The 11,433-nt window shown below is 46.1% G+C and overlaps 1 protein-coding gene across 1 annotated transcript in view; it reads left to right on the top strand.

Annotated features, from left to right (window-relative positions):
* The window catches only part of UBE2G1 (ubiquitin conjugating enzyme E2 G1), a 43,908-nt gene that overhangs the window by 24,647 nt on the left and 7,828 nt on the right, over positions 1-11,433 (top strand). The window contains exons 3-4 of the mRNA XM_019545457.1: positions 3,557-3,654; positions 5,043-5,221. Coding sequence (XP_019401002.1) covers positions 3,557-3,654; positions 5,043-5,221 — 277 coding nt within the window. The remainder of the gene's footprint in view (positions 1-3,556; positions 3,655-5,042; positions 5,222-11,433) is intronic.

Below are 11,433 nucleotides of genomic sequence, written 5' to 3'. Positions count from 1 at the left end.
CAGCTCCTGCTACTGTGTGTTCCCCCACAGGAGACATGGGGGGCAGGGAATGGGGGGTGGCATGTGCCCCCTGGATCTGTGTGTGGGGCAAAGGTAAACTGCTGCTGCATGCTCTTCAGCTGCATCAGGCTCGTCCCAGCGGCTGCTTTCAGGCCATGTAGAGCAGGCGGTGGCGGCATTGGGAGGAGAACTCTAGTGCTGCCACCTCCTGCCCCGCCCTGCCTGAATGCAGCCACTGGGAAGAGCCTGGTGCAGCTCGTGAGTGTGCAGCAGCAGTCTGCCCTCGTCCCCACACAGATCTGGGGGGGCATGTGCCCCTATGGTCTCCCAGGGGTACGCACAGTGGTGAGTCACCCTCCCGCACCCCTCGGATGAGCTGCTGGCTCCATTCCCCAGCAGACTTACCATCCAGACACCGCTCTTCAGGCTGCTGGGCTGCACATTGCCTATTGGATTGGTATTGGCTGATACATCTGGTTTATTGGCCCCCAAAATTTTTATTGGTGCACCCCTAAATGTAATGCAGCAACCTCTGGACTTGCTATTTCTAAACAGTATCCACTTGCAAGTGGAAATGATCCTTCTAATTGGAAAGGCTGTCCTTCATGGACTTAGGTTGGATGTCATTGTAAAAGCCAGTTAGCAAAAGCTGTATTAGTGGAGCAAGAACATTTAGTGAGCGGAAAGTACTGGTATTTTAAATGCTTGTACATTATAGCATGTAAGGCTAACTTCTTTCTTGCCCCATGGATTGGGACTTCTTACGGGTGTGAATAGAGTGACTAAAATAGTCCATAAAAGCAAGCCACTTCTCTTCCAAATTAGAGCTTCTGCTTCAGTTCTGCTTTGTATTAGTGTAGTACCTTGGCTGCCATGTACAGCTGAACTTGCCCCTCAATTTAGTAATTTAGCTCTTATTTCAACAACAGAATGTTTTTAATTGAGATCAGTTAAGCTGATGACACCAAAACTTGTACCATAAGAAACTGCCATGACTATCTAGTCTGGTTTCCTGTATAGGCTGGCACAGGTCTTCTGAGAAGATGTGCTACTTGGACTAAGACCAGTGAGTTTGCAAACTTCCCTTCTAAGCTGTTTTCAAACTTAAATTATCTACTGACATTTTCTAGTAGTAAACTTACAGCTGTGCTGTATTATGCCTCTTCTGAAAAGCCCCAGGACCCCTAAAATATGCCTTGGTTCTCTTGCATCGAAATAACTAAACACTGATTCTTGTATAGGGTGGCTTTTTATTTTTGTATTATTTTATTTTTTCTCCCTGTGATAGCTGAATAGATTGGGTTCCTTTTTAAAAAGCACTACGATGTTCAGCCTAAGGTGCTTGGATTAGTGTTATGATGCTCCTTCCTGGAAATTTTCCTGCATTGATTTCTCCAACTTGACACAACTGGGTGTTTGTCTGCAGCCAAGATTTTGACTGGGGTGTGCTAGTTCTCCTGCTGGGACTAAAACCTGGAAGTTCCTAGCAAGAAGATCTTGCCTCTCTGCCATATTTTGGGTCAGGAAGGAACCATCCAGGCAGCAGCAAGATGTTAGCTGCCATGGTCCCCCTGCTCTACCTGTAGAAGATTAGAGTGCATCTGTGTTGTGACTAGCTTTACTAGGAGGTTAGATGATGGATTTAATATAGGATGGTACGGATAAGGGTAATTCTGCTTCGGGCAAGGAGTTGGACTAGATGACCTCTCCAGGTCTCTTCCAATCCTATTTTTCTTTGCCAGTGGCTTAAGAGTCTTGCTAATGCTCTGTGGAAGAAGATTGCATCTTAATTTCGCACACCAAGGATTGCAGTAGTCTAGTTTGAAACAGCATTGTACAAGGGCATGTGTGCAGGTTGCCATCTAGGGTGCTCTCCTATGATCCTGAGTCACTGCTTTCCAAATAGTCTATGCTACAGTTACAGCTCATTTCGTTTTCAGAAGGATTGTCTTGCATTTGCCGATAGTACAGATTTGGGGGAGAGGAGAAGGGGGAGGCTTTTTCATCTTGTGGCTTGTTTTTTTCCAATTGAACGAGGCCATTCAAATCACTCTCCTAACAACTATCTGCCCCTGTTCATTACACACAAACATAGGCAACCAGTCTCTTCTGTCTACCCCTTATTTAAAATGGAGGAAACTTCCCTTCACATTGTGCTGGGCAAATGGGTGTTTCATCTCTTGCACAAAAACGAAATGGTCATCTCTCCAACTACTTTCCCATCTGCCTAGCTACTTCACAACCGTAGAATCATAGAAAACTAGGGTTGGAAAGGACTTCAGGAGGTCATCTAGTCCAACCCCCTGCTCAAAGCAGGATCATTCCCATCTAAATCATTTCAGCCAGGGCTTTGTTGAGCTGGTATCTCCCTCCATATTTGGATGTTTTAAGGGCCACCACCTCTCTAGGTAACCTGTTCCAGTGTGTCACCACTCTCCTGGTGAGCGAGTTCTTCCTAATATCCAATCTAAACTTCCCTTGCTGCAACTTGACACCATTTCTCCTTGTTCTGTCAACAGAACAGGTAGGTCTGAGTAAGCCACCTTTCACACTTGAGCTGCCATACTCAACAGTGTGATCTTTAAGGCCCCGCTCCCAGTTCACATCCCTTCTGAAATTCCTATACTTGCAGTTAGGGTATATGCTCCAATATGATGCTTCTGTTGCTAGATAGCCTATCAGTAAATTATTGCTTTTGAATGTATAGCTCCATGCTTACTAAGACTGAATCTTCCTTGGCCTTTAAACTTGAACAACCTGGTCTCCTCAGTTTTTAAATGGCCCTAGCCAGGTCCAATCTTTCAAGTTCACTCTAGAATTGGAAGTTTGCTATATAACTCAAATTTGACTTTGATTATTCCCCACCCCCCAAATAAAAAATAGCTAGGTATGTTAGCATTTAAAAGGGTGGGGGGAGGTCACTCTATCCCACCTTACTTGCCAGTGAATGTGTGTGAGTCGGTGGGTGGGGGCAACACTGGAAGGATCAATCAATGACTGAGGCACTCTTACTAAGCTTTCTAGAAATTCCTTAATTCAGATGTGTAGAATATGAATAGAGCAAGACTTGGAATATGTACAGGTGGAAAATAAGTGGGTATCTGCTGGGTTGTACTGCATTTTGGCGGGGGTATTTATGATATTTTCAGTTACTAAAGGTGTCTGGAATGATGATGCTCCACTAAAATGTAGTATGGTGACCCATTATCTTAAAGTGGCTCCCAATGCACTTTATAGACTTAGCACCAAATGTTGATTTCTATACCTGTGCTTTAAAGGCTCTCTGAGATTTGAGTTAAAGCAGCACTCTATGCTGTAGAAAACAAACATGTCCTAAAGATGGTGAAATAAGCATTTGGTAGGGAGGGGGAGTATCTTATTAAAGGATCGTAGCCATTCAGAATTTTTTGCTGTGGCGACAGCACTAGCTATAGGGTAACTTTTCAGTTGTATTGTCAGCTTAAATTTGTGGTAGGACTAGCTATCTGACTGAACTTTAGGTTTCAATTAAAGTCCTTTGCAACTCAAATTTACTGAACTTTTTTAAATTCCCCAGCGAAGGTGGAGTTTTTAAGGCACATCTCACTTTTCCAAAAGATTATCCTCTCAGGCCGCCAAAAATGAAGTTCATCACGGAAATCTGGCACCCAAATGGTAAGCATTGTGCTTTTTCTTAAAATTCTGTCTGAACTGAGTCTGGCTGAGATTCAGAAGTGATGTGTACCTTATGTCTGCAGCGAGGAAGAAGTCTAATATTTAGGCCTTGATTTTAGCTCTCCCACCCACATGAGGATTTGAGTCTGAAGTTCAGGGATCAGTGTCAGCTTCTTCACTGCCTTCTGGCAACTGTCCAGGGGTTTCTCTTATTACGTTAAGGTTCATGTGCCTTCCTGTGAAGGATTGGGCGGGGTAGAAATTTGTTCTAGAACTGCCTTTTGCATCACTAAGTGAAAAGGTTAGTAATTGCTGGTTTGGAAGGTCCTAAGGCATTTTGCCTTCCAGAGAAGCAAAAAGGGGAGCGAGGAGATCCATAACCAACCACCTCTGTAGACAAGCCTACATGCAGAATAGCATGCGTCTGCCTCCAGCGGCCTAACAAGATGAAGAAACAAAAATGCCTATTTTAAAAAAAAATCCAGGATACTCCTACATTTCAGTTAGTAATTGGAGGCTGACAGCAGGTGAGCAGTAACTGTCACACAGTAGGTATAGTACCTTTAACTCTGTCAGGTCCCCATTCTGAAATTGTATGCCCTGATTTGTGTTCCTCATTAGTATCCAAAAGGTATGCACCACCTCTTTACTGGGGCATTTGCTGGTATGTATGCCTAGGACTCGCTGAACTTGAAATCTCATTTCCAGTTCAGTACTTTTGACTCATCTGGAAGTGGAAATATCAAACTGGTCCTTGATGCAATATCTGATGATCAAAATATCCTGTAGCTGATCCAACCCAAACTGGCACTACAGTATCTACATTGTAGCCCCCTGGATAGGAAAGTGAATCTCCAACTCTAAAAACCCTAAATAGGGGAAAGACTGCAATGCAGCTGTCAGTATTTCCTTATTAAAATAATCTTCACAAATGCCATAACTATAAAATGCATCATGACTGCAGATCTAGTGAGTCTTGGCAAATCTCATTTTGTTCTAGGTGTACAAAAGGAGAAATGTATAATGCATTAGTTCTCTTCATTTTCTCTTCTCCTTTAGAAGGTAACTAGACAAAATGCCTTTGGACAAAGAATAGCATCCTTTAAAGCAGGGGTGGCTAACCTATAAATGAATAACCTGTGTGTGGCATGTAGTAGACCAGGGAAGGGACAGACAGCACAATAGCAGAGAACACGGAACCAGATTAGGCAGGGATCACAGAGCAGGTCAGGCAGGAGAAGGGGTTTGGAGTGGCACTTAGTACAAGGCTAATCTGTGGCACATCTGCCAACAAGGCTGGCCCCCACTGCCTTAAAGGATCTTGAAGCAGTAGCATGTTGGCATGTTAATGACCACTGAAAGATACCTTACAGTACTCTTCTTTGTAGTTGATAAGAATGGCGATGTCTGCATTTCTATTCTTCATGAGCCTGGAGAAGACAAATATGGCTATGAAAAACCTGAGGAACGCTGGCTTCCCATCCACACAGTGGAAACTATAATGATTAGTGTAATTTCTATGCTAGCAGATCCCAATGGTGATTCTCCTGCAAACGTTGATGCAGCGGTAAGTCTTCCAATTTGTAAATTGTGCTTAGTGTAAGAGTCTAACTGTGCTTTGCTTTCACTAGAATACAAAAAAAAAAAAGCTTACAGGCTTCACAATTTAAGCTTCATTGCCTGAATGCCAGAAGTTTGACCCCAAAGTCATTTTTACAAATCATTGTACCTTGGTCACTGGATATAGCTTGCTTGTTTGCTATAGGCTAAATCTGCCCTGCATTTATTGGCTGGTGGAAGGGATGAAAATGCTGAAATCAAACTTGAAGCAGATTATCTATTTATCCGAATGAAACGGAGATGAACAACCCCTACCCCACTGGCTAGATCTGGCCTCTGGCACTATGTCATTCATCTTGTAGGGTTTCCTATGGGTCCAGAAACTTGGCAGTGGGGAACGCTGCTACTGCTTTCCCCTACCATCATATTTGTGGCTGGACCTGTGGGGAGCCCCAGGCCCTGCATGCTAGGACTGTACAAAGCTTTGGTCCCTGATACGATTTGGAGATTTGGTCTGATTTGGTGTCCGAATTTCCGAATCCAAATGGAATTGGGGGACCCTTTAATCTCTCCAAATTGAATTGGAACCCTCTGAATTGATTCGGACGTAGACACAGCTTTTAAATATCTTTTTTACATACCTCAAGGTAGCTAGCAGGTGGCTTGTGAATGCTGCGATGCTGGGGCAGTTGGAGTGTCTCACAGGAACAAGGGGGGGCTCCCCAGTCCTCTCGGCGGCAGACCTCAAAGTGGACCAAAAGCACTTCCAGACCTGCCAGGGAGTGCACTGGTAGGGGGGCCTCCCACATCCCCCGGCTCAGCAGCTGGTACCTCCTGGGTCTTGATGGGCACCTGGGGCCCTCCCACAGCCAATCACCATCCTGGGGGGGAAGGGGGCATGGCCCCCCGTGTGCTCGGCAGCAGACCCGGAAGTAGACCAGAAGTAGTTCTGCTCTACTTCTGGGTTTGCCGCCACGTGGAGGCCCCCCCTCCCTCCTGTGGGATGCTCCATCTGCCCCACCACTGCAGCATTCACAAGCCACGCAGGTACTTTGAGGTATGTAGAAAAAAACATGTAAAGCTGTGTCTGTGTCCAAATTGCTGATTTTCCAAATCGGCAATGAATCTTCAGGTTCTGATTTGGCAGAATCGAATTGGGGACGGTGATCTGAATCAACTAATTGAATCGCTGTCCCTGATTTTTAAGGCTGAATGCAAATCCAATACAGCCTGTTTCGCACACCCCTACTGCGCGCTGCCTTGGGCACTCCATCTCCCAACAGGGATGGCGAGAGGGGTGGCGGTGCTGGGTCCCAGGACCCATTCCTGGTGCTTTGGGGCAGAGGTGGGACACAGTATCTGGTCTCAAAGGCTGATCCTCACATGTGAGGGCCATCCAAGGTCATGCAGAGCCTGATTCAGCCTGTGAATTGGCCCCATGCCACTTACCCAGCCCACAGTCTCAAAGCTGAGCACCACTGTAACAGAGTATAACGAGGGAAAGACTTTTGCCAACAGTAACTTGAAGTTTGGACATTCAAAGGTACAGGCAAACTGTACCTGCCTTTTAGACTACGGAAGTTTGAGGAAGGTGGTTATATAAGTACATTTTCAGCTGCAGCCACCTGGCAACTGTAAAGTAAAATTGTGGTTGGTAACTGTCGTATTCAGTCCACTTGTCTCGGTCCGCTCTGCCTGGCAGTCTAGTTCGCAGTCAGCGGGGACGGGTTTGCTCTTAGCCTCTTATGAGGGCTCCCAAACCAGTGTTGGTTCAGTATACAAGCAGAAAATACAGTAAGGCATGACCAAGTGTAGCTTCCTAAAATCAGTCTGTGTCAACATGGAGTAAAGCTGTCACAGCTAAAGAATGGACTGACAAATTCTCTGGAGGTCATCTCATGCAGGGATGTAACTAGTATAGCCAGACCCAGAGTTGTTTCCCTCCCTTCCCTTGGTTTTGTACATGGGTTTTTGGTAATAGCACTGTGTGAAGGCAGAGCCAGGCTACCAAACAGCCCAAAGTTAGGCCTATATATAGTATGGGTACTTGGCAGCATTCGTGATTGAAACTGTTAGCTGCGTATTTATGACAAACCAGCTGTACAAAGAGAAGAAAAGAGTAAGAAAGCATATGAAGAAGCATGAGGATATAATGCAGCATTAACTAGCCGGGTAACCTAGCCCAAGTAGGAGTAGCCATACTGCGGTGCCATTCCAGAGTTAGTATTTCTACTTCTGTGCTTCTGGGGTAGATCACATGATTCTTTGCACTGCACTTTGCTAAACTGTGCTGACTTTGTTTCCCCAGTGAACAGCAGGTTAACTTGTCTGTCCTGGGCATAGAGGGGACTGTAGGAAGGTGTTGGAGAACAATAGAATTACTGGCATAACCTGTACCCTCCAGGTACACAGGTTAGGACTGCATCCTAAACCAGAGATTCTCAACTTGGGTGCTGTGGCACCTTGTTTTTTCGCAAAAGAAAAATTGCTGCTCTTATATAGTCCAGAAACAGATGAAAGCTAAAAGTTGGCTTTTTCTGAGTCTTGAGTCTAACAAGGGTGACAGTTATGGCCTTAACAGAAGCTTTACTGAGGCTTTGGCCTACAGCTTCAAATGAGCTGGCTAGCTCAACTTGGAAGCACCACTGAACTAGGGCAGCAGGAAGAGCTCAAGCAGCAGGGTCCAGTTTGTCTGCAGTAAAGATGTCAGTCACGTAAAGGGGTATACTTGATTTTAAAATGGAGAAAATAACTTTCCTTGAATTTTCCTTTAAGTGAATGTGCCCTAAAGTATGGGGCATGTGCTGTGGATGCATTGACAGACTCGCTTTTTTTTCCCCCTGGATCTGCTTTCCATTTACAGTCTCTAAGGTTTATCTAGCCCTGTGCGCACCCCAGTAAAAACAAAGAAATAATCTGAAAGGCGGAAATGGGATACTCTCATGGATGGGTTTAAACTGTTCAGGAAGGAGAAGAGGAGGAGGAGTTGTACTTTTATGTAAAAGCTGTATGAGTGCTCAGAGCTTGAGTATGAAACTGGAGATGGAGACTTATTCCCCAGGCCTGGGTGGGTTTGGGTCAGAGGGGAGAGCAACAAGGGTGATGCTGTGGTGGGTATGTGCTGTAAACCACCAGACCAGGAGGAAGTGGTAGATGAGACTTTCTTCAAACAGCTAGCAGAAGTTTCCTTATCACAGGCTCTGGTTCTCATGGGGGACTTCAATCACCCCAACATCTGCTGGGAGTGCAATACAGTCATGCAAAGGCAATCCAGGAGGCTTTTGGAGAGTGCTGGGGGCAACTTCATGGTGCAAGTGTTGGAGAGACCAACCAGGGCCTGTGCTCTTCTTGATATGTGCTACTCACAAACACTGAAGACTGGGTGGGAAGCATAGAAGGGGTTGGCAGCTTGGGCATCAGTGACCACAAAATGGAGTTCAGGAACTTGAGGGAAGGAAGGAAGGAATGAGAGTAAGGACCCTGGAGTTCAGAAAATCAGACTTTGATTCACTCAAGGAACTGATGGGCAGGATCCCTTGAGAGGCCAGTCTGAGGATAAAAGGAGTCCAGGAAGACTAGCAACTATGGTAGAAGACCAGCTTGGCATAGCAAGAAACTGCACTGAGTTAACACACACAAAGGAAGCTTACAAGAAGTGGAAACTTGGACCAGTGACTAGGGAGGATTATAAGAGTATTGCTTGGGCATGCAGGGATGAAGTTGGGAAGGCCAAAGTGCAACTGGCGTTATAGTTGGCAAGGGATATGAAAGGTAATACAAAGGGTTTCTACAAGTATTCTAGCAATGAGAGGAAGATCGGGGAAAGCGCGAGTCCCTTACTGAATGGGGAAGGCAACCTAGTGAGAGGGGATGTGGAAAAGGCATGAAATACTCAATGCCCTTTTTACCTTCACAAACAAGGTCAGCTCCCAGACTTTCACCAGGCAGCACAGTTTGGAGTGGAGGTGAGCAGCCAACAGTGGCAAAAGAACCACAGTGGCAATACGTGCCTGACCAACCTGATAGCTTCATATGACAAGATGAGTGGCTGTGTAGATGTGGGGACATAATATACCTTGACTTTAGCAAGGCTTTTGTTACAGTCTCTGACAACGGTCTTGTAAGCAAGCTAAGGAAGTATGGGTTGGATGAATGGACTGTAAGGCTGGATCATCAGGCGTAGAGGATGGTAATCAATGGCTTGATGTCCACTTGGCAGCCAGTATCGAGTGAAGTGCCCCAAGGGTCAATCCCAGAGCCAGTTTGGTTAAATATCTTCATTGATGACCTGGAAGATGGGATGGAGTGCACCTTCATCAAGTTTGCAGGTGACACCAAGCTCAGGGTGGGAGTAGTAAATATGCTGGAGGGTAGGGCTAGGATTCGGAGAGGCCTCCGCAAATTGGAGTGGATCAGAAGAAATCTCATGAGGTTCAAAAAGGACATGTGTGGAGTCCTGCACTTCGGACAGAACAGTCCCATGCACCAGTACAGGCTGGGGGCTGCTTGGCTAAGCAGCAGCCTTGCAGAAAAGGACCCTGGGGTTACAGTGGATGAAAAGCTGAATATGAGCCAACAGTGTGCCCTTGTTATGAAGAAGGCTAATGGCATACTGGGCTGCATTGGTAGGGGTGTTGCCAACAGATCAAGGGAAGTGATTGATTCTTTCCTTCTATTCAGTACCAGTGAGGCCATGTCTGGAGTACTGTGTCCAGTTTTGGGCCCCGCACTACAGAAACAATGTGGACAAATTGGAGAGAGTCCAGTGGAGGGCAAGGAAAATGGTTAGGGGAGTGGGGTACGTGACTTATGAGGAGAGGCTGAGGGAACTGGGCTTGCTTAGTGTGGAGGAGTGAAGACAGAGCAGGGATTTAATAGCAGCCTTCAGCTACCTGAAGGGGCTTCCAGAGGGGATGGAGCTGGACTGTTCTCAGCAGGGGGTTGGAAGGGACCCCAGGAGGTCTAGTACAACCCTGACTTCCTATGAAGTGTGAGGTGACCTCATCATTTAAACAGTGATACCTTCCATTATAATGAGATGGTTAATACTTGAGCAAGAATAGGCTCATTAGAGTGAGGATTGTAAAATATAGTTTAACCTCACTGAAAGTGTGGGGGAGAGGAATGGGGTGAGGCGGGTAGGGTACAGAGCAAGGATGATCGATGAGGTACAGAAGGTAATTAAAATGGGACGGCTTTTAGAAAATGAATTCAGTGGCACACCCCTGCAACCTCTTAATTTCTGTGAAGGAGAGTGCTCAGCTTCCACAAGTGAAACTTTGGCAGAAACGTTGGTCCTGAGTATTTTGATTAGAAGACTGCCTCTGATGTGTGATGGGACTGGGATGATGCTGCAGTAGCTCTCGGTTTTTTGGTTTAGCTTCCTTGTACATGTCAGGCCTTTCTCTGCAGTTCATATTACTGCTAGACGTGAACATCCAGGACATGCAGATCTTTCCTACTGCAAACCTGAGAACGCTGGAAGGAGCAAACTAGATTCTAAATGCCAAAATGCTGCGAGTGCAGCTTAGATATCCTCTAACATAATATTATGTCTCAACTTACTAGCTTCTCCTGTATGCTGAATGTCACTGGTCTGCAGCTGACTAGATGTGGAGAAAGTGGCTTATTGGTACCTACTGCTTAACAGCCACTTCATGCAAAACTTCAGGGCAGTCTTCCAAGTCCACTACTTTCTTCCTAACCTTTGGGAAAGGTTTGCTCCTCTTTTTAGTCCTATAACCTTTTATAGCCATGTATTAGACCAGGGGCAGGCAATTATTTTGGCTGGAGGGCTACTTAACAAGTTTTGGTGAGGTGATGAGGGCTACAAGGGTAGCCCCCCCCTCCTTTCCCCTCCCCCCCAACCCATGACCTTTGCCACTGTGAATCTCTTCCCTTGTCCAGGAAGTATGCCTTTTAGGGGTGCAGGTTTGCTTGTATATTGTGTGGAGGGGTATGTGTGGTTGTGGTTGAGGTGTGGAGTGTGTGTGTGGGTGTTGTAGGTGGGGTGTATACATGGAAGTATGGGACTTGGATGTGTGTGGGTTTGAGGGGGTGCGGTGTGTGAGGTGGTGTAGGTGTGAGATTTGTGGGGTGTATGGCTGAGGTGTGGGCTAGGGTGAGGGTCAGGTCTGTGGGGGTGTGGGTATGGAGGGGGGTGGGCTATGTTGAGGGGGTGTGGGTGCATGTGTGGGCTGTGGGTGGATTGGGTGTGTG

This window comes from Crocodylus porosus, unplaced genomic scaffold (genome assembly GCF_001723895.1).
Source record: "Crocodylus porosus isolate Cpor-Errol unplaced genomic scaffold, CroPor_comp1, whole genome shotgun sequence".
NCBI lineage: Eukaryota > Metazoa > Chordata > Crocodylia > Crocodylidae > Crocodylus > Crocodylus porosus.
The sequence above is the reverse complement of the archived record's forward strand: the minus strand, read 5'-3'. Positions and strand labels throughout refer to the sequence as shown.